This window comes from Syngnathoides biaculeatus, chromosome 12, assembly GCF_019802595.1.
Source record: "Syngnathoides biaculeatus isolate LvHL_M chromosome 12, ASM1980259v1, whole genome shotgun sequence".
Lineage (NCBI taxonomy): Eukaryota > Metazoa > Chordata > Actinopteri > Syngnathiformes > Syngnathidae > Syngnathoides > Syngnathoides biaculeatus.
In genome coordinates, this window is record NC_084651.1 from 23,082,450 (window position 1) to 23,103,893 (window position 21,444).

The 21,444-nt window shown below is 40.7% G+C and overlaps 2 protein-coding genes and 1 long non-coding RNA gene across 6 annotated transcripts in view; 2 read left to right on the plus strand and 1 right to left on the minus strand.

Annotated features, from left to right (window-relative positions):
• LOC133510088 (kinase non-catalytic C-lobe domain-containing protein 1) overlaps positions 1 to 12,887 on the plus strand; it is a 50,785-nt gene extending 37,898 nt beyond the window's left edge. Inside the window, 14 exon segments of the mRNA XM_061837771.1 lie at positions 89 to 441; positions 1,020 to 1,113; positions 1,182 to 1,279; positions 1,351 to 1,535; positions 2,530 to 2,640; positions 2,733 to 2,880; positions 3,274 to 3,423; positions 3,839 to 4,033; positions 5,873 to 5,952; positions 6,820 to 6,970; positions 7,530 to 7,652; positions 7,774 to 7,833; positions 9,507 to 9,664; positions 10,584 to 12,887. Of these exon segments, the coding sequence (XP_061693755.1) occupies positions 89 to 441; positions 1,020 to 1,113; positions 1,182 to 1,279; positions 1,351 to 1,535; positions 2,530 to 2,640; positions 2,733 to 2,880; positions 3,274 to 3,423; positions 3,839 to 4,033; positions 5,873 to 5,952; positions 6,820 to 6,970; positions 7,530 to 7,652; positions 7,774 to 7,833; positions 9,507 to 9,664; positions 10,584 to 10,812 (2,135 nt within the window). The 3' untranslated portion in view covers positions 10,813 to 12,887.
• A 281-nt stretch (positions 12,888 to 13,168) lies between these two features.
• LOC133509760 (homeobox protein pv.1-like) lies at positions 13,169 to 15,718 on the plus strand. Of its 4 annotated transcripts, none has more exons than XM_061837095.1 (4): positions 13,169 to 13,737; positions 14,448 to 14,776; positions 14,868 to 15,100; positions 15,182 to 15,718. In XM_061837095.1, exons 2-4 carry the CDS (start codon positions 14,518 to 14,520, stop codon positions 15,413 to 15,415), a joined length of 726 nt encoding a protein of 241 aa, XP_061693079.1. In that variant the 5' UTR covers positions 13,169 to 13,737; positions 14,448 to 14,517; the 3' UTR covers positions 15,416 to 15,718. The 4 variants fall into 4 exon arrangements, with proteins under 4 accessions (XP_061693079.1, XP_061693080.1, XP_061693081.1 ...); XM_061837096.1 differs by having other exon boundaries at positions 13,169 to 13,705; positions 14,339 to 14,776; XM_061837097.1 differs by having other exon boundaries at positions 13,169 to 13,705; positions 14,439 to 14,776.
• Positions 15,719 to 20,402: 4,684 nt separating this feature from the next.
• On the minus strand, positions 20,403 to 21,128 carry LOC133509932 (uncharacterized). The gene is made up of 2 exons (XR_009797475.1): positions 20,907 to 21,128; positions 20,403 to 20,748 (listed from the first exon to the last, which is right to left on the minus strand). It is a non-coding gene; the product is annotated as an uncharacterized LOC133509932 (long non-coding RNA).
• Between the last annotated feature and the right edge of the window lie 316 nt (positions 21,129 to 21,444).

Sequence of the window (21,444 nt, forward strand, 5' to 3'; positions counted from 1 at the left end):
TTTTTTTTCACTGCTCATGTGATTCAGTCAGTTCTCTTTGTTTCTCTTCAATGGTGAATCTCTGCACACTCCTCTGGTGTGAGCACAGACATGGACAGTTCAAACTCAGGGCTCATTGAAGAAGGAGACCACTTGGCTGGGGCTAGCGATGAAAGCCCCTCGACTGAGTGCCATTCGGAAGGAAAGAAAAGCTTGCCTGATATTTGTGATCAACGGCTGAGTCCTGACTGTTCAGAGGAGATGGAGGACAGGGATTCTCTGGTTTCAGAACAACTCATTCCACCGAGATCCAGACCCGATGGCGCCAACCTGTACTTAAGGCCGGCATGGACCTGGGCTTTGGCCTTCTTTGGAGAGGACTGTTTTAGCCCAGAGGTGATCGAGTATGCCTTGGGTCTGGGCCACTACACACGATCGCCATGTCTAGATGTGAAAACACAGGTGGGTGAAGATTTGAAATCCTGTTCCAATGAGTAATATTTGATCTTTAATTCTAAATTGATCTTTTTTCTGACCGTATAGTCACAATATAGATGTATAATAATGGTTGCCCAAACCTTTATCCATTCACATTCACCACACTAGAAAGTGGTAATACTTTATTTGCTGGAAATGGAGCACAGTCAAGCTTTGGGGTAAATAGGTTGAGAGCAGATGGGGGACCTAAAGATAATTTGCATGTTATTTTCTACAAACTAGATCTAAATGTTAAAATAGCTTAACTTGGCCTTTGGCAGAGAAATTATCATTTGCAAACAAATATTAATGAATTGTCTTCATATTTACACAATTTGGTGACCTACTTCTTTAGAATGGTGGGAACAGCAGCCAACAGCTAACCTTTTAAGAGTCAATTGGGTACAATTTCCCACATCTTACTTCTAATGTATTCTGTTGCCATAGTGATGAGAGACTAAAATAAGTAACATCACAAATAAAAAAAAACCATAACCTATCTTCATAACGTAGTGAACTAAAAGATAAAAAAAAAACAACACTTTGTGACTTCTGTTGAACAGGAGCTGCAACAGCAGCTGCTCATTGAAGCAAGGAATCTTAAGAAAATGAGGAATTTCTACCAGAAACTAATTCAGCAACAGAAAAAAAATCAAGGTATGTTGCTTATTCTGTACGCTATTATGGTATTATTGCGTCATAAAACAAATATTTGTATCCCATAGGTTTTGAGAACAAAGGGATATTGTCCAAACTCAAGACCCATCTTGAAGACCTTAGATCCAAAGTGATCTTCTTGGATTATGTCAAGAAGTACCTTGAGGTGCTATGAAATGCTTATACTTCACTCAACATTTGCTTTGTGTCTACAAATTATTTCTTGCTTTCCTGCAGACTCGGTGTCTGGATCAGTGGGGTTTGGACATGACATCACTACCGTCTTTGTCTACTTGTGGGCTGAATGCTCTAGCTGTCGAAAACTCTGAGGATACATCAATTTTGAGTTTTGCAACTTGCAAAGGAAAGAGAACTCTGCAAGCAGGGACTCCTCTTGGTCTTATGGCTTACCTTTATGCAAGGTATTTTCAAATGTTTACTCTGCATGCATTTCATCACACAAAGAACCAATTATCCATAGATTGTCAGATTAAGCGGTAACTTGAAGGTTTTGCACACGTGTTCATTTCAAGGGTTCAGTCCCTTGTTCAACAGCAACAGTGTCAACAGTTCTCAGGAAGTACACTAAGATCTCTCCAACAACTAGTCTCTGTTTTTCCTATGTGAAGTAAGATTTAAAACTTGTACTACATGTGTTCCTAAAGACAAATTCTTACAAGACTAGACAAAGAGAACACCCAATGAAAATCGTTACTATCTCCACCAAGTTTTTTGTTCCTTAATCTGTTTCTTTCTGTGTACAGTATGTGTCAACAGCAGGGTTACACCAAATTCTCAGTTGATTTCAACAAAACATTGTTGGGACTTCAACCAAGGACTCTGGATGTTCACCTAGATCACTGAAAGAAATCCATCCATCCATTTTCTAAGCCACTTATCCTCACAAGGGTCGCAGGAGTGCTGGAGCCTATCTGGGGTACACCCTGAACTGGTTACCAGCCAATCACAGGGGACATAGAAACAAACTAACATTTACATTCACAGTCACACTTATGGGCAATTTGAAGTCTTTAATTAACCTACCATGCACGTTTTTGAGATGTGGGAGGAAACTGTTGTGTCTGGAAAAAAAAAAACACACAGGCACAGGAAGAACATAGAAGCTCCACACAGGCGGGGCTGGGATTTTAACCATGGTCCTCATAACTGTGAGGCACACGCTCTAACCAGTTGGCCACTGTTCCACCACTGAAAGAAATCGGGGAACTAAATAAAAACAAATTGACGTGAGAATAAGGAAGACTTGGACAAGACACGAGTGGCGAGACATTAGCAACATGGGTCACAGGGAAACTTGAAATAAATCTAATCATAATCTTAACTAAATCATAGAAGCCATGAGACTTTATTAAGCCATGTATTATTTTGTGTAACACTACATTTTGTTTTACACAGAAATGCTGCTTCGGAAGGGTACATCCAGCAGTTCCTGTATACATATCGTTTTTTCTGCACTTCTGAACAGTTACTGCAGTTTATTATGGACAGATTCATCATAGCAGTGAGGTACAACATAAATCCACAACCAATATAATATGAGCATCAACGGTAAATGTTCCTCATTTACAAGAAAATGCTGCTTTGTTTTTTGATGACAGAAAAGGTCCAGAAATATCTGAAAATAGTGCTAACATCTTTCATCGCAGTTTGGACTTGTTGCACATGTGGATTATGGACTGTAAAATGGTAGACTTCACACCAAAGTCCAACATTGTGGATGTTTTAAAAAACTTCCTTCATGCTGTGGTAACCACACAATCATACAATACATTATGTCCTGTTATATTGTATAAGTCTGTATACACACAGTATACAGCTCTGGAAACAGAAGAGTGAAACTATTTTTCTATTTTCTGTTAATAAATTGTTTAAATTACAAGATTTGTATTTGGAATGTATACAATTAAACATAAGTGCTGATTTACTGAAACATATTCATACATGCGATTTGCAAAATCTGAGAAAATGATAATCCTACAATCGTCTATTCAATTTTACCAGAGCTGTATGGTATGATAAACTGTCGTGCATCTTTAACTTGGGTTGCTGCTATCAGCATTTCATAGCATTTCTCACACACCAGATTAAATAACATTTGTAGAGGGCAATATAGTTTGTTTGATATTGTTTTTCTGCCAGGTAATTCCTTTGGATACTCGCGGGCAGGTCCTTCTCGCTGCTCTCCAAAGTCCACCAAGTACAATGTGGAGCACAAGGAGTGGGGGTCAAATTGGATATGAGATAGAATCTTATTGTCTTCATTCATCTACTGAGGATCATGTCAGAAAGGTGAGTAAAGACAAAAATGTCTTCTTTTCATCTGCGTCATCAAGAGGACTGGTTTTAATCTGTTGGGGGAAATTGGATATTTAAAGCTACAGTACCTGTCTTGAATACTCTGCTATCAAGATCTGTTGAACACCGAGTTAAAAATATTATCCAAGCTATTCAGGGGCAGTAACTTTAGTAGGGAAGCCCAGACTTCCTTCTCCACAGCCAAGTCAACACGAAAACAAAATGAAATGTGGGTACAGGCACAAGATTTGCTTACATGGCACGTATGAAATTATGTGAATCATCATCGACAGATCTGGCCACCTGGCCTTGAGTTTGACACTTGTGGATTACGCCATGTCATTGTTGTAAAGTTAAAAAAAATTGTTTCAAAATGAACTTCTCTTGAACTCTTCTAAATATGATCTAGTGGAGGATCTCAACAGTGGTGGAGCCTTCAGTATCCATGCCAAAAGAGAAAGACTTCTCCATTGCTGCAACTCTCCCCGTACCTTGCTACGACTCCCTGGTGGACAATCCTTACAGCAGTGATGAGAAACTCCCCTTCAGTCAGAAAAATTACCGTACTCAGGATGTAGCCCAGCAACTCACACTTTTGCAGCAGGTACAAAAAAGCCATGTTTCCACCAAGCATGAGTTTAGTACACTTCTCCAATTTAACAGCTCTAACATTATAATTAAAGCCTCTAGTGCTCTATTGTGCTCCCGAACAGGATACTGAGACAAGTTGCCCCTCCTGCTAAAATAACAGAAGAAAATAAGTATTTGAACAACCTGCTATATTGCAAATTCTCCCACTTAGAAAACATGGAGGGGTCTTAAATTGTCATCGTAGGTGCATGTCCAATGTGAGAAAAATCCAGAAATCACAATGTTTGATTTTGTTTTTTTAACAATTTAGTTGTGTGATACAGCTGCAAATGATTATTTAAACACCTGGGAAAACCAATGTTGATATTTGGTGTGGTAGCCTTTGTTTGCTATTACAGAGGTCAACGTTTTCAGTAGTTGTTCACCAGGTTTGCACATACTGCAGGAGGGATTTTGTCCCACTCCTCCACACAGATCTTCTCTAGATCACACAGATTTCTGGGCGGTCGCTGAGAAACATGGAGTTTCAGCTCCCTCCAAAGATTTTCTATTGGGTTTAGGTCTGGAGAGTGGCTCGGTCACCCCAGAACCTTGATATGCTTCTTACGGAACCACTCCTTGTTTTTCTTGGCTGTGGGCTTCGGGTCAATGTCATGTTGAAAGACCGCACTGGCAAATCAACAAATGACGTGACAGATGCTGCCAATTTCACAAACCTTGACGGAGCGGTCATCCTCTCCTTAATACATTGCATTTGTCCTGTCCCATGTGCAGAAAATCACCCCCTTAAGCATGATGCCACCACCCCCATACTTCACAGTGGGGATGGTTTTCTTGGAATGGAACTCATCATTCGTCTTCCTCCAAACACAGTTAGTGGAATTATGACCAAAACGTTCAATTTTGGTCTCATCTGAACACAAAACTTTCTCCCATGACTCCTCTGTATCATCCAAATGGTCATTAACAATCTTAAGACGGGCCTTGACATGTGCTAGTTTAAGCAGGGGAACCTTCTGTGCCATGCAGGATTTCAAACCATGACGTCTTAGTGTATTACCAACAGTCACCTTGGAAACGGTAATCCCAGCTCTTTTCAGGTCATTGACCAAGTCCTATCATGTAGTCCTGGGCTGATTCCTCACCTTTCTAAGGATCATTGAGGCCCCATGAGGTGATATCTTGAATGGGGCTCCACTCCGATTGAGATTGACCATCATGTTTAGCTTCTATTTTCTAACAATTGCTCCAACAGTGGACCTTTTTTCACCAAGCTGCTTGGCAATTTCTCCGCAGTCCTTTCCAGCTGTGTGGAGTTGTACAATTTTGTCTCTGGTGTCTTTGGACAGCTCTTTGGTCTTGGCCATGTTACAAGTTTGAGTCTTACCGATTGTATGGGTTGGACAGGTGTCTGTATGTAGCTACCGACCTGACAAAAGTGCATCTGATTCAGGATAATACATGGAGTGGAGGTGAACTTTTAAAGGTGGACTAACAGGACTTTGAGGAACAGAATTTTAGCTGATAGACAGGTGTTCAAATACCCATTTGCAGCTATATCACACAAATTGTTAAAAAAAAATCATACATTGTGATTTCTGGATTTTTGTTTTGAGATTATCTCTCTCACATTGGACATGCACCTTCGATAAAAATTTTAGATGCCTGCATGATTTCTAAGTGGGAGAACTTGCAATATAGCAGGGTGTTTCAATACTTATTTTCTTCACTGTATGTGTACAAGTGTTCTTTACTTTTTTCCATAGCAGTATACCCCAGCATCTTAACACTGGGGAGAGACATTTTTCCATAGATGGATAATTAATGTCACGCGCAACTTTATGAAATGCAGGACATTTTTCATGGATGTCATCCTGTCCATTTCCTCAATTCCCGAATACAAGGCATCAGAGACAAGCCCTCAAGAAACAAGTAAGTAGAGTCCTTTATTTCCAGCCTTAGTACAATATTTTTTTACTGCCCATAAATTGGATAATCCAAAATATTATCCTCTCTCTGCCGTATTCACTTGCATCCATCTGTACAAAAAGCAGTTCCCCACTAACTTGGCCGGTGCTGGAATGTGTACATTAGAGACTAAACGAGTCACGCCCATGATGTAGTGGTACACATGTCTGACTTTGGTGCAGGCAGTGTGGGATCGATTCCTGCTTAGTGATGGTGTTGATGTGTTCCCTGCAACTGACTGGGCACCAGTTCAGGAGTAGTCTGCCTTTCACCCGAACTTTGCTGGGATCTTCGAACATCATCACTATTGTGAGGAAAAGCAGCTTGCAAAATAGACATTAAACATATTGAAAAATACAGCAAGATATCAGAGCAGCTGCCAGGATTAGTCGGCATTTTGTCATCTAGTAGTGTCTTGTGTGAAAGTAAGTCTTTTTTTTTTTTTTTTTTTTTAAACAAACTAATAGTTGTATATGTAGGCTTTAAAAAAAACTCCAGCACTTTCTCTGTCTTTGACCTAATTGTCACAGTCCTGATTTTGGCCACCTGCTGTTCCGCCAGCAGCTTTTTGGAGATTTTAAGTTATATGCAGTTGTGGTCAGTAAAGGGTTGAATTTGCACATCACTGGAGTTGTTTTTATTTTTCCTCAAAGCAATATGCTTTTAACAGGTCTGGCAATTTGTTCTGCAAAGATAATCAAATTCTTGTTGGATTTCCTATCCCTTGTCATGAATTCCACAAGCTCGTCTTGAGAACGGCATTTAAAATAATCTAACATTTTAGTATTTGAATAATATTTTTCCTCCGTTCCTTTCCAACCGCACCTCAAGTACTGCAGCTCGTCAAATCCCGCCAGTAGAGGACAGCAGCGTTCCACATGAGGGGACGCCATCAGAGTCCTCCCTCCAGCGGCTGCTTGCTTACTCTGACAGCGTTATGAAATGGATCTCTGCTGAAATAGTCCTCTGTGACTCAATCAAGGTGAGCTGCGCAACATTTGTGTTGCTTGAAATTGTTCAACTGTCAGTTATTATAATTGCATGGTGAGATTTTGGTTACCAAAAACGATGTGTCTGAATCCTGAAACTGCTCATTATAAAGTTTCATGACTTCATTATGGCACAGTACACAGTTTAATAGGTTTCTCGAATGACTGATTTTGTTATTCAAGTGTGGCAAAGCAGCGCAGTTTGATTACTGAATTTTATAATGATAAAATGTGCAGTAACAGCATTATTGTCTTGCAGTGCAGAATTTCTGACACATATGCTAAATATGTACCTGTTGAATGATAGTCTGCCCTCTGATTATATATACGATGACCAGTTGAGGATGTACTCTCCATACCAGGCTCCATATCACCCCTGGACAGGATTTGTTGTCAAAAAGTGATGAATTGAATTTAGGTATACTGTAGAAGATCCATGACTGCAGTATTTTTCACTTTCACATTGGATGAATCATATTGTGCTCGCAAATTACTGTGACCTAAGTAATTTATCTCCCTCCCCCAAGTTTTACCTTTTCTCCTTTCATCCAGGAACAGGTTGCCTTGCTGGCCAAGTATTTATGGATTGGGAAGCATTGCTATGAATCCCGGAATTTTGCTACAGCTATGCAAGTCCTCGGAGGTCTGGACAACGTGATTGTCAGACAATTACTGGTAAGCCTGGCTCACTTCAATTGTTTTTCATGTTCAAGTCTTAACAAATCCAACTATGTTCAGCTCAGGTGGTGCTTCAAAGCTACAGTATGCATAAAAAACATATTTTTTTCTTTCATAGGCTTGGAAACATCTGTCTTCAAAGATGCTTGAGATCCTGGAGGAGCTTCGAGCTGTGCAGGTACGAGTGTTTCTGTCTGCAATTGTGTGTGTGTGTGGTGTGTGTGTGTGTGTGTGTGTGGTGTGTGTGTGTGTGTGCGTGTGTGTGTGTGTGTGTGTATACTCTTGAGGATTGCTAAAAGCTGAAGGCTAGTCTGGCCACAGACTGTATTGTGAAATTGGGCTTCAGGGTAAAGGATTAATTAGGAAAACAGCTCACGTGTGATGAGTTCCTCCAATTGGCATTTCCATTAAAATGTACCTTCAGAAGAACCTGATACAATAATAACATCTTGTCAGGGATGCTAACATTAGATGGGGTGAAGAGCGCATTTCATGTTCTAAACCAGTCAACTTTACACATGCAGTTGAAAATATGGGCTAAATTATTGGAACATTTCTCATTACTTTTTTCATTTTATGAAGCTGGTCCAACTTTGATTTGATCGTCTTTCAAAACAAAATTTTCATTGTGATTATCATAATTGCTCGTGTATAATGGGCACCTAATGTGTTATACGCAAGCCCAAAATTTACTTCAAAATTATGGAAAACCCTTCTATAATATATTCAAATTCACAGCCTTAGTTTTATTTAGTAAATACGAAAACACAGTTGTGCTCATTTATTTGATTACCCAGGCATAGTTTGTAAGATGAAGGGCCAGACAAAACATATTTCATGACATTTAAGCAACATTGTCATTGCCAGTGTCGTATTTGTTGCGCTGGTCTTTTGTATTTTCATGTTGAAGTGCTCCGATTATGCTTCCGGTTGCGGTCCCAGGAGAACCCCAACATACATGTAACCATCAGAGCCAAGAGCTGATTCACTAGTACTTCTTTTGTTAATTAGGAAACACGCCTAGAATTATCCAATTAGTTTACGGATGTTAATGTTAAATCTATTTAACAATGAGGGAATGTTAAGGTTTCTGTCACAACACATGCAGAAATGGCCAATACAAATTGAAAAACACTGGACTTAATATTTTCCTTCAAGATGTATTTGGGATTAGCGATTGAAGTTGATAATAGTGAAAAATGAAATGATGATGACAATAATTTCAGTCAGTTCTTTTCCAGAATGAGAGTGGCACAACTTGAAGCAGGCACTAGCTCCATGAGCTTGGCTCAATTTTGAGGCAACTCCCACAATAAAACTATATAATGTGAGAAAATTGATTATCATTTTAAATTTATACATCCAGATGTTCTTGAGCGGTGTAAATGTTTTTCTGTGGGATGTAAATGTGTTTCTTTTCTGCTATTGTACTTCAGAGTCTTCCAGATTGCTTAATTGATTTTATAATTTTAAAAATTGAATGTGGGAGCCCAGGCAATCTCCCCCAGATTGAGCCACCTCTTTCATGCCTTTTGTGTTTGCATTTCTGTGACTCAGAATATGTCCTAGTTCATCTCAAAGGTGTTTGACGAGATACGAGTCAAGCCCGTCAAGTTCCTATGAAACCATGCTGGAGAAGAAAGGGGCCTTCCCCCAAAAGTTGGAAGCATTAAAATGTGAAATAATTCCATTGGGTGGGGTAGTGGGATGCAGTCAAAGACCACATTGATTAAGTAATTAGTTGAGGAATGTTTCTAAATCCTGGTGTTCGTCAATTCTGACCCTACTGTGTAAGCGTTGTTTTCTTGTAGTACCTGCCGTGTATCTATGTAGTAACTTCTCGCTCCGCAGGTGTTTCTGAAGAGTGATGACATGTGCCTGATTGCGGGGGAACACAAGAAGAGAAGACCCACCCTGCCGTCAGCACACATCCTGGCCATGCATGTTCAACAGTTGGAAATCGGCGCCTTCACAGTCATGAGTGGAGCGTTCAAGTGGACCAAGCTTAGGTATGATGACATTTGAGGACAACTGACATGGTATTGATTCCTAGTATTCACTAACGTTCTGTGGTTGAAAAGACACAAATTCCAGGTGTCGTTTGCCCTTGCCTTCGCCCTAAACAAGATAATCGGATTCGAATCGGTGGTCAATAAAATTTCCTTGACAAAAGATACATAATAAATTATTTGATGGGCATCACAATCATGCATTTGACCACCATGTCTGCATACTCTCAAATGTTCTGATTTCTATGGAATTAAAGCCTCTTGCCGAAGTCAGATGGAATATGCTCCATCTTACCTGGGACCCTGACCAGAAGAAGCGATAGAAACTGGACGGACAGACAGACAGATACAACGATAGATGTACATTCCTTGATAAACTCAATTTTGTACTGGTCATAGACATTTTTTCTTCAGAAGTTAAGGTAGGAACACATATTTGGACCGTTAACAAATGGCCTAACTTTGTGCATACCAAGTATCCATCGATGGAAAGGTCGACCGATGTTTTTTTCACAGTCCTCTTCTTCACTCCAGTCAATTTAACCAGATGTTGAGTCCCAGCGAGGGGCAGTTGGATAGGAATGTGGCAGCTGTTGAATTAAGGGGTGCCACCGCTGTCGCAGATGGCGCCCGTGGGAGGAGGGTTTGATTGGAAAAGAGGTTGCTGTCCAGATGCTTTGCAGCCGCCGGGTATAGCCAGATGCTCAGGTCAAAAGCTCTAGCGGAGACAAGCAGAGCTACAGCTGGTTGGGCTGAACCCAGGGTCCTTCATCTTGTCTCCAAATTAGGTCACAGAAGAAATGGTGATGCTATTAAGGAAAAATTTGATAATCTGCAGTAAATGTTTGCTGAGTTTTGTTTTTCTCCTTTCTCATCCCATTTCATGGTCCTTTCATCATTCTTGCTTGGGCTTTGAAAGGCGCATTGCTAAGATGGTGAGTCAGGTGCACGCCTTCCAAGAGATCATGTTCACTTACACCCCAGACCAGGACATGCAGTCCTACCTTCGCCACCGCATCATCCAGCTCGGCAATTCTGAAATTCACCTCCAGGCTGCTGCCAGTGATGCTGACTCCAAGAATTCCACTGAGCGTCAAACAAGGCGGGATCAGGACACCCTGAAAAAGGTGAAGGCCTCCCTCCAGTGAGGCCTGCCCTGACCCCACTCTCAGGGCCCCAATGCATAACTGAACCACCGCAGTGGGTTCGCTTGGTTACTGTGGTAATTAAAAGAGAGTGTTCTCCTCTATTTTTCAAACAAAACATTCTGTAAGATCAGGTAAGACCGCCAGCAAGACTTTAGTCATAAGTCAGAATCTTCAGTGTATTGAGGTTATTTATTACGCCTACATAAATGTCATATCCTGCATCTATATTCATGATTCAATTTCGCCTTTGAGGTAGAGCTGGTAATTGTTAAGAGTGTCATGATTCGATTTCGATTCTTTAGGTTGTGATCCAATTTGGTTTTAATTCAATATTAATGGTAATGTTTGATGTCGATTCCATAAGAAGTACAAATACAAAAATAGAGTACCTGTTTGAATTTTTGTGATATTTATTTTCATGTCCATGTGAACATTGAATGTCACTTGACATTTTGGAGCAAGAAAAGAAAAATGCGCATGATTATAATGTATTTGTGCATATGGAGTATTAAAGAAAAAAAACATGACAATTTTGTATGAACACTTAAAAAGTAAAGTGGTTATTGGTATTTTTCCCAAAGAAGAAGCTGTCAAAGGAGCCATTTCTGGAGACTTGTATGAAGGAACCAAGGTGTTTGTGTGTGTGTGTGTGTGTGTGTGTGTGTGTGTGTGTGTGTGTGTGTGTGTGTGTGTGTGTGTGTGTGTGTGTGTGTGTGTGTGAGTGTGTGGGGGGGGTAAATGAAATGGACACTTTTATACTAAGTCCATGTTAAAGTTACACGATAGAGGTCTACATAGCTAAAATATGGGACCTTTGAGTTTTTTTAGCTGCAGAAGTAGCAAATCAGCCCTCTAATTGAAGGCCTTACGAGGGCAGAGCAAGACTAACATGGATGGTAGTCTGAGTAATTGAAGTCTAGTTTTCCTGACTGTCCTCTCCAGAGGGTACACACCTCAGTGTTAATGTACACGGTGAATATTGGATGAGGCCTGTCATGAGGATTTGATTCAAATGGATCTGTAATAGATAAATGACATTTTATCCTTCTCTTGCCAAATTGTGTTATTTTTCCAGCCACAGCCTTCATTGCAATGTTGTGCATCAGGTTATGCTCTCCCTATTCTGTATTGTGAGAGTTGCTTTGAATCGTGTAATGTGTGCCGTTTTAAAAAAAATTGCTGCATTTCTGCCCTTGATAACTTTTTATTAAAGAATGTCACATATCAGTTTAACAAAAACTGAGCATTGTTTGGATGTATTTTACTTCCTCAACTTAGCGATGTGTTGTACGTTCCTGGTATTGTGTTACTAATACAAAACACAACAATCACGGTCCCACGTTGAATTTTGTTAATCACCAAATAAACACATGTATTTAAGATCAGTCTTTTGAATGATAATGAATTTTCTAAACATTTTCTTTGACCCAAGCACATGAATCTGTGTGTGTGTGTGTGTGTGTGTGTGTGTGTGTGTGTGTGTGTGTGTGTGTGTGTGTGTGAGTACAAAGTAGCAATGTTATGTGACAGTGTCCATTACATGCAGGTTCTGTTTATTTTAATGACAGCCAAGATGAGAGCGGCATCAACGGGTCAGCATTGAGGAAGTGAAGGAAATGCTCTGTTCTAAATTGTATCCGCTATTGTTGGAATTGTTTAAAGTCATGAGGTGGAGCCTCTCCTCTGTTAACAGGAAAACTGTTTTTTTTCTTTGCTGCATGAATTGATTAACCAAAATATTAAAAACTCCCAGTGTGATATCATCACTGTATTGTAAAGTCATATAGTGGAAGCATTCTGGGATTTCAAGTTGGAGCTCACTAACTTTTGTTGCAGTGGTTTAGAGAAAGTGGCTCTTTAGTTATTTTGAAAGGACAATGTAGCTGTAAACTGGCTTCTTTACTATCTATCAAAGTGTCATTTATTCAATGTCGTTCCATAAAAAGATATAATTACAGAAATGAGAGGAGTGTGTTCACTTTTGTGATGAAATGTAATGTGCTCTATGTAGGTCTGAGAGACAAATATAAAACAGTACTTTAACAGTACTTGCTGGCACTGTTACAATGTTACAATACCATTCGGTGCAACATGGTACATGTAGTTGAATAAATTTTGCAATATTCCAATCAATGCGTTTGGAGTCAATTTTAAAGTAGCATTTTAATGAGTGTAACCATGAAAATACATCACAATCGGGCTGCTTTCTGTGGGCCACCATACAGACAGTCGTGGCAGCCTGTCACTCAGCTATTAGGAAATCGGCACAGCGTGAAGGCGACATCATGGGCGCTTTTTTTATTTTTTTTTTTTAAATCTAACAGGATCAAGGAACATCTTCAAAGCTACTGCGATAAATAGCCTAAGAATTCCAAAGGGGACTGTGGCTCCGCAGAGACAGAGGTTTGATAAAGAAGAAGACCAGAGTCGGCTTCTTATCTGTATTGTCATATAAATAACGATCATTTTAGTGGCATTGTTCTTGACTGCAACATGGGGAGACCTGACACGGGGCTGTCTGCGCGCGTCCACGGTCGGTGTCGTGTCACATACTTGATGACTGACTTAATGTTCAACAGATCACAACTAGTAACGTCGATGAAATCCAGAATATATGCAAAATATATATATATATATATATGTAGCTCCGGTAAACTTCTTGTGATTCCTTTTTGGAATATTCCGTGCTCAGTTTTTTTCCCTTCTTTGTCATCTTCCCATTTGAATGGCTCGACATTGAACAGCAAATGTGTGGCTACTGTAATGCCTTTGATGTGCAATGCTTGGGAGGAAGAAGAGCGCCCAAAGCAAGCTGTTGACTCGCTGGCGCCGAAGCCCACCGGGGTCTCCCAGACACGTCAATGCAAGAACATGATGGCTGGCTTGAAGACAAGTAAGTTACAAAAGGGGCCAATGTGCGACTCGATATCCTCTAATTAAACTAATGCAGCAGATTGATGACATAAAGTCGTATTCATTTCTACTCAATTTATACTGAAAGGTTCAGTAGAAAATCTAGATATTTTAGTGTACACGTTACTTAAATGACAGTCAATTCAAAATCAGTTAAGGAGTGAAAATGGAAACGTTTTGACTATAATGGTGTCGGGTGAGATGACTGTGAGTGGTAAAATGCAGAGAACACATTTCGCGTGCATGACAATAAAGATGATTCCTCTAGTACAATATAATAATCGCAATGTTTTGCGGTTGCATAAAAAGGTACTTGGTTTATGGATGAGCATTGTCTGGCTCATGCACCCGAAGTAGGCCTGCTTGAAGCAGCCCTCATTCTCCTGCCATGTATACATTTGATTCTCAGTTGTTTAATTAACGATTTGAAGTTATATACTGTATGTGCTTTTGTCATTGAATAGTTCGATAAATGTTTGAAATATGTGATGTTCAGACTATTCCGCGTAGCTGTTTTTGCAGCCGGATCCCTCAGTTTCAGTCAGATGCTGACGAATGTATGAGCTCGGGGTGTGGGGTAGGAGGGTTTTTTTTGTTTTTTGTTTTTTTACAGACTCGGCGGCGCCAGGTCTTCACACACTCACAGGATATGTAAAGACTTCAATAACGAGCCATTAACCTCTAATCATGTGAATCGATCGGTCCTTAACAAGGCCCCATACATATGCAAATGATGGCGCCGGCCCACTCCCATAAAGACCGAGAGAGTCGCTACCGCACACTTCTTCTGGAATGAACAAGTCACAGACCAAAACTGAGAACATGGTGAAGTATTTCTCTGTGGATTGGCTTGCCCGGAGCCACCGCGACACGCCGCCAGAGGAAAACCGGGGGACTCCGATGGAGTGTGCGGCCAGCTGCAGACCGCACGTCCCCTGTGTGGTGCAGCCGAGCCCGCCGGCGTTTGGCAAAAGTTACCTGCAGCCCAAATTCAAGTCGTCGCAATCCACGGAGACCTCCCCTTCGCATTCCACACGCTGCACATCACCAAGTAAGTGCATTTATTTTGCTGCTGCAGCCATTAAAGACGATCAGTGAAGCGCCTGCAAACTTGTTCTCACGACGCTTTTATCCAACTCCAGCTTCCGAATCGAACGACTACTCCTCTGGCTATGACAGTGAAGCGGCTTCATCGGAGTGTCTGTCAGTGGACGAGGCCAGCGAGGCGGAGAAAGAGGGATCCCAGCGCAGGGTGCGCACTAAATTCACCCCCGAGCAGATCAGCAGACTGTTGAAGATTTTCGACAAGCACAAGTACCTGGAGGCTGGCGAGAGGGGCAAGACCGCGCGCAAACTGGGCCTGACTGAAACACAGGTTAAAACACCATCCAAACCCTACAACATCTCGATCACACTGGCATTCTGACATTCTTAAGGTGTCCTGCTCTTTTTACAGGTGAGGACCTGGTTTCAGAACCGCAGGATGAAGCTCAAACGGGAGGTGCAGGACCTTACTCCCCAAATCCAGCCACTTGTGTTCCAACACCTGCACCCGATTCAGTACCATGCCATGGCTGGACAACAAAGCCACTACCCCTCCACCGTTTACACCGTTCCGGTTCAGCCGCATTTGGGCCCTCACTGTCACCGAGGATCCCAGCTCATGATCCACAACCCATATTTCTACTGAAAACTGCTCAAGAAGAGGCTTCCCACTCAAACACTTAAATCTTGATTAATTATTGTATTTGATGCAAGTGCTGTATATACTGCTGAAATTGTTTTTAAATTAAAATTTAACCTTGGAAAGCAGCAATAGACTCCCATCTACTTTTCAGAGGGTAGATTCCTGTCTTTTTCTACATTAAAAATTATTTCCATTATTTCATGATGATTTGTTACATATTTTCTTGAGATGGTGATGTTTGACTTTTTTGTTGTTATAAATTATCATCGAAATGACACATAAATATAAAACACACGCAAGATTTCATGATGAGGTTGTCTATTTCCATTTCTTGAAATGATTACCTGACTAAATTAAGCTTTTGACACTTTAAAGTTGAAATGCATCTTTAGATACTTATATATTTATGGTTGTTAACAGAAATATACATATTACACATTGATAGATGGTATATTAAAACCCTTTCCGGCCAGGGGTTGCAAATTTGCAACAGGTTTAATATAATCGAAAACTTTAAGTCCAGAGTATCATTTTCTGAAAGTATCAGATTTTTCTCTACAAAATTTTATTTGGTCCAGAGATAGTTAATGGGATGAGAGCACATAATCTTATCCTCAAAAGAGTGAGGGGAAAAGAGATAAATGCCTGATCCTTTCACTTGACTGATAAGAAGGCACTTAACAGTCAAAAACAACAAATAATCACATTATAGCAAATAAGAATTTTAAATGAATGGGAAAAAATGATTGAATATCAGATTTACAGCATCCACGGCCATGGATCTTTCCTTCCTCCGTCCAGTTCACATGCCAAACAGCGCCTTATTGTTTGCATTTCAAATGCCAGCTAACGGGATAGATCATGGTCAATAATTAGTTGTAATTAAAGTGGGTATTCATGAGTTTGCACATACTGCGGGGCCCTCTGGACTGGCTCCTGAGAGTCTGACCCTTTGTATGCCAAACGAATATTCAATCTCTTGTTTGAAGTCTTGAGATCAACTCTTTGATTGCATGAAGTGCATTAAAGATTGCGAACCGCAAAGTCTTCCCCATAAAACTCTCAGCAATGATGTAACCCAAATGGATATTGAAAGTTTGATCCATTAAAATATAGTTGAGGTTCGGGTGGGTAACAGGAAGACAAGCAGCAAATGTTTCATTCAGATAAAGTAAACAAGGATCAAGCGGAGATTTCTCACTTTCCGCGTATCCGCGTGATCCCCACCCACGGACAAACAAATGTCTCATTTGTGCACACGACAAGGTTAAATCACAAACCCAACATTTTAACACAACACTCAAAGTATAAAAGTTTGAATTTCAAACTGACATGATGATTAGAACACAAAGCTTCCAAGAGTATTAACTGTTTTTGTTCTGCCTTATCACATTTTGCCAACCTGCTGCAGACTTCCAGGCACGAAGCAACAATGAACATGAGAAACGCCGCAAGTCGCCTTTATTAAGCTCAATTACAAGCACGCACAGTCAAGTTTCCAACATCTCTTTGAGGGCTTTGCATATGCAAATAGAAAAGTGTGCCCCTCCTGCATAGATTCACCAGAGGTGTCGCACTGGACACATCAGGGACTTCTGCGTGGACGTGTCATGGTGAACTCAGTGGAGTCACGCAAAGTTTTGGCACTCAAAGAACAGGGACGCTGGCCAGATGAGTTTGCAGAACTTCCATGTGGAAGAGCCAAAATAGTTCTTATTGTCACCAAACAGTAAGTTCACTCTTTGTGGTTGTTTTATTTATCTATCCGTTTTGTTTCCTGAGCCACTTATCCTCACAAGGGTCTTAAGAGTGTGGAGCCCATCCCAGGCCAGGAGGCGGTGTACATCCTGACCTGTGTGTGTTTTCACCGGGCACTCCTGTTTCCTTCCACATCCCAAAAACAGGCTTTCAATGGAGACTCTAAATTGCCTTTTGGTGTGATTGTGAGGGTGACTGTTGTCTGTCTCTATATGCCCTGTGATTGGCTGCCAACCAGTCCAGGGTGTACCCTGCCTCTTGCCCAATGAAAGCTGGGATAGCCTCAAGCACACCTGTGACCCTTGTGAGCATGAGCGGCTCAGAAGATCAATGGAGGGATCGATATTTATTTCATTATTGTGAGCTAATACATGCCACCCAACCCTTCATGCTGACATTTACCTTTACTCTTGACAGTGAAGGAGAATTTACCCAGCAACGGAGGGTCAGGACCATGTTCACCTCAGAGCACACCAAAAAACATATATTTAGGAACCTCCCAGAGGAGGAAAATTGGCAAGAAACTCAACCTCTCCTCGAAACTCAGGTAAATTTTCTCTTGCATGGGAATTGCTTTTTAAAAAAATGTAATTTCGGTGCACGCATCGACCACTTAGATATTCTACAATCAAGGGAAGACGTGATGTCAGAACACGAGAATTAAATTGAATCAAAAGGCACAGGTGTTTGGACCTGACTTTGTGTCCGTGGGCGCCGCTCTGCTGTCGCCAGTTCTTCTTTCAGCACCTTGTGCTCAGAGGACAGCTCCACACAGCATCACCTTCTCTGCAACCCTCCACAATGCCCGATGCCGCATGTTTTTGGGATGTGGGAGGAAACCGGCATAGACTACAAAATTGTTTTGCAATCACTTAAATTACACGGTTTCATACCTAAATTGTTTTAAATTATTTTGGTTACCTTGTCTACAAGAGAGAACAAAGTATTAGAAACAGTTTCCAGTTCAGTTTAATGCAGTGCATTCATACACCATTACAACCACAACATTTAACATTGTTACATTATTACTGTAGTTCTCTGTAAAGTGAGAGACTGCTCTTCTAATATTGATATTGTGAAAATAAACTGTACTGGCCTGTTGCTGGTAGATTAGTATTCTGTCACGTGCAGATAGTGTCAAAAATGTAATAATTTGATTATTCTTAATTCCTATCAAAATCCAGGATTTAATCACAGGACCCATAGTCTTGCAGGATTGTTATTAAATTGAGCAAATGAGGGAATATTTGTGTTTTCCTTAAGGATTACTGGTAAACAGGGGATTTAGAGTTTGTATTTTTATAGAATTTGGGTTCTTTTTAAAAAAAAAAAATCTAGTCCAAATGTGGTTTCCCATGTATCTGCTGCAGCCCAATACGTATTTTTATTTGGCGTCCGGCAGGATGACTCCCAGCGTCACTCCTGGTTGATTTGCGCCTTCACGAAGACATCAAAGCGGACGTGAAGTGCTCCATCACTAAAATCCATTGAGCTCCTTTTGTTTCCCCCATCGAAGAAGTCACACGTTTCGGCCAGATGAAAAAGCTGCTCGGGAAGGCGCCCTCAAGTCTGCTAAAGGTGTGTATTGCCCCACGTTTCAAGTCATTAGGTAGAATAAGCTAAACGGCGGACTCATTGAGTCACCCTGTCATTAAAAAAAAAAAAAAAGTTCCTGTCTAGCAACGTCAGCGCTTTGACTGTTGAATAGGAAATACTGCAACCTGCTGGTGGAGTGGGAGTCACCACAGGTCATCCGGGGCATACCCCGCGTGACTAAAGTCTGTCCTCATCCACAAGGTCCGGCTTTTGAAAAAAAAAAAAATAATAAAAAAAAAAGACAATACACCAATGCAGACATTTTTTTGTGAATGTCAAGCACAAAACTTTAATATTAATACTTCTACTTTTATTATTTTGGGCTGAGTCAACCTGGGTCAGCAGCAGCAGCAGCAACTGGGTTCGTTCCCAGCTGCCACGGCCACACCAGCATCAGTAAATATTCGATTGTCAGAGAGAAGTGGAATAACAATGAGACAATGACAATTCACTACTCCTTTTCAGTCAAGTGAGTCGAAATTAAGAGGTGCTAACTGTTGCAGAGGGATGGCAGCAGACAGACTGGAGCCAAAACTGCTGATGTCACGTGGTATGCAAGAACAAAGTTTGCCTGCAAGTCCGGTGAGGAAAAATCACCAAATGCCAATCGTTTCATTCATTAATGTGAATTTAATTAAGATGATATGGGACAGTAGTCAACATCTTGGCCCTAACAAGAAAAAAAGTTGGGCATGAGTGATGTTCAAGGAATATGATGTGCATTAATCACTGTAGAGCTGTATATTTGATCTCAACTAAGAAAAAAAAAAGTATTTGTAGCCTATCTTCATTATGAACATGATCAGAACCTTTAATTTGAAGAAATTATTTCCATTTCATGGAGCAAACATCAAATGAGTAAGTATTGGAGTCAAACCAGAGAACTACAGTTAATTGTGTCACTTTTCTTCACAATTCTTCATTATAAAGTCATTAAATGAATATGGATAGTATATGTGGTATGCATGTGAGTGTTTGTGTGGTTGATAAACAAATTAGATCTCATTTTATTCTTTTGTATTCTTACTTGTAAGCTGTATTGTATTTTTTTAACCTTGCTGTACTGCCATTTTTACTTTTTTTTTTTACTTCGCAAAACATGTGAATATAACTCACATTTGAATTTATAAGTGTATGATGAATACTTCATAAAATTTCCATATTGATTAACAAACTTGGTGCCGCGGTGGAGCATCTGTAGCATCAGTTCTGAAAACTGATGTTCAAATCCCGACCTTGCCCGTGTGACTGTTGATCATTTCTATGTGCCCTGCGATTGTCTGGCAACCAGTCCAGGGTGTACCCTGCCTCCTGCCCAATGACAGCTGGGATACGCTCCAGCACTCTCGTGACCCTCGTGCATATGAGCAGTTTAGAAAATGGATGGATAACAAATTTCATGATATGTGAAGTATTTATCACTAGTAATGCTGGGTATTTTAATCTGTCAATAAATCTTTATTAAAGAAAGTCAAATGAGATTAGAGCAGCGATACAGAGCACTTTTGCTTTGAGTTGCTCAAAAATATTGCCTAGTGTATCATTACTATATGGCATACATGCGCAAGTTAAAGATAGAATGTAGATATTTCCAATATATTTAAGTCGACTGTAATCAAATGTCATTTAGTCAAAATTCAGTTGTTTTCAAATATGTCATCTTTATTCAAAACACGGACCAGAGAAATTCTGAGTCATAATTGAGCAAACATGCAACATCACAGCACCAGAAAAGCAGACAATTTGTCATTATCTCTAAGTAGAAATCAGAAATCTAACATCACAAAGTTCACATATACTTCAAGTGTGAGAGGTGAGCAGCTGTGTTGGAACGTAGATGCCGGAGGATGGGTGGAAAACCCCGCAGCCCCATTTTCCCATGCCCTATGCCTCTTTAAAGTGACTTCTCAAAGAGGTATATGCATAGGAAAAAGGAACAGCGAGTGCCAAAAACAGCAGAGCTGCCGCACACTGCATGCACCCTGAAAGGAAAGGAAAAACAAAACAAATCACAAGAGAAAACACACAGAAAATGTCAAGTTCTTCAAATGTACGTAGAATAGGGGGGAGGTCAGGTTTCTGAAAGTTAAAAATGCACACAATTTCTGTAATAGTGCGTGAAGTAGGGAAGAGGACTTACCCAGTAGCGCTCCAGCTGAGTCTTGTGGGGGGCATCACAGCCTGTTGGGCATTTATCTCTCCTCTGGGACCTTGAAGATGCTTCTCAGAGAAAGAGTAGCAAATGCCTGTGCTGAGTCAGCGCTTACTTACCCTCCCTTGGTTTCAAGGCACAGATGTCTCTGGAGAGAGGGAGCAAAAGAAGAAGAAGAAAAAAAAACAATGATAGAGCACACGTTGTCTATTGTCACAGTTACCGCATCCTATCTGGCATGTGGCATCAGACATGTCAGATGCAAATCATGGAAAAAGAACGTCTTGTTCCCTCTGGTGGAACATGTGCTTATCTGTTCAGGGTTTTTAGTTCCCCGTCTCTCCCAGAAGACGGGCTTTCATGCTTTTTAGAGCTCAAGGTCTCGAGACAAGGACTCTCAGGCTGGACTGGAATGGGAGACAGACACGCACGCACGCACACACACGCAGCTGGGTATGTCAAGGCCACAAGTGTGCTCACTTCTTTGAACCTTTAAACTTATGCCATTAAAAAGAAGGTTGTAAGT

Excerpts from the sequence above, each read along its gene's own strand:
- LOC133509760 (XM_061837095.1), top strand. The coding sequence starts at position 14,518 with ATGAACAAGTCACAGACCAAAACTGAGAACATGGTGAAGTATTTCTCT. Across the intron at positions 14,777-14,867 it reads CACACGCTGCACATCACCAA|CTTCCGAATCGAACGACTAC; the intron begins GTAAGTGCATTT and ends ATCCAACTCCAG. Across the intron at positions 15,101-15,181 it reads TGGGCCTGACTGAAACACAG|GTGAGGACCTGGTTTCAGAA; the intron begins GTTAAAACACCA and ends CTCTTTTTACAG.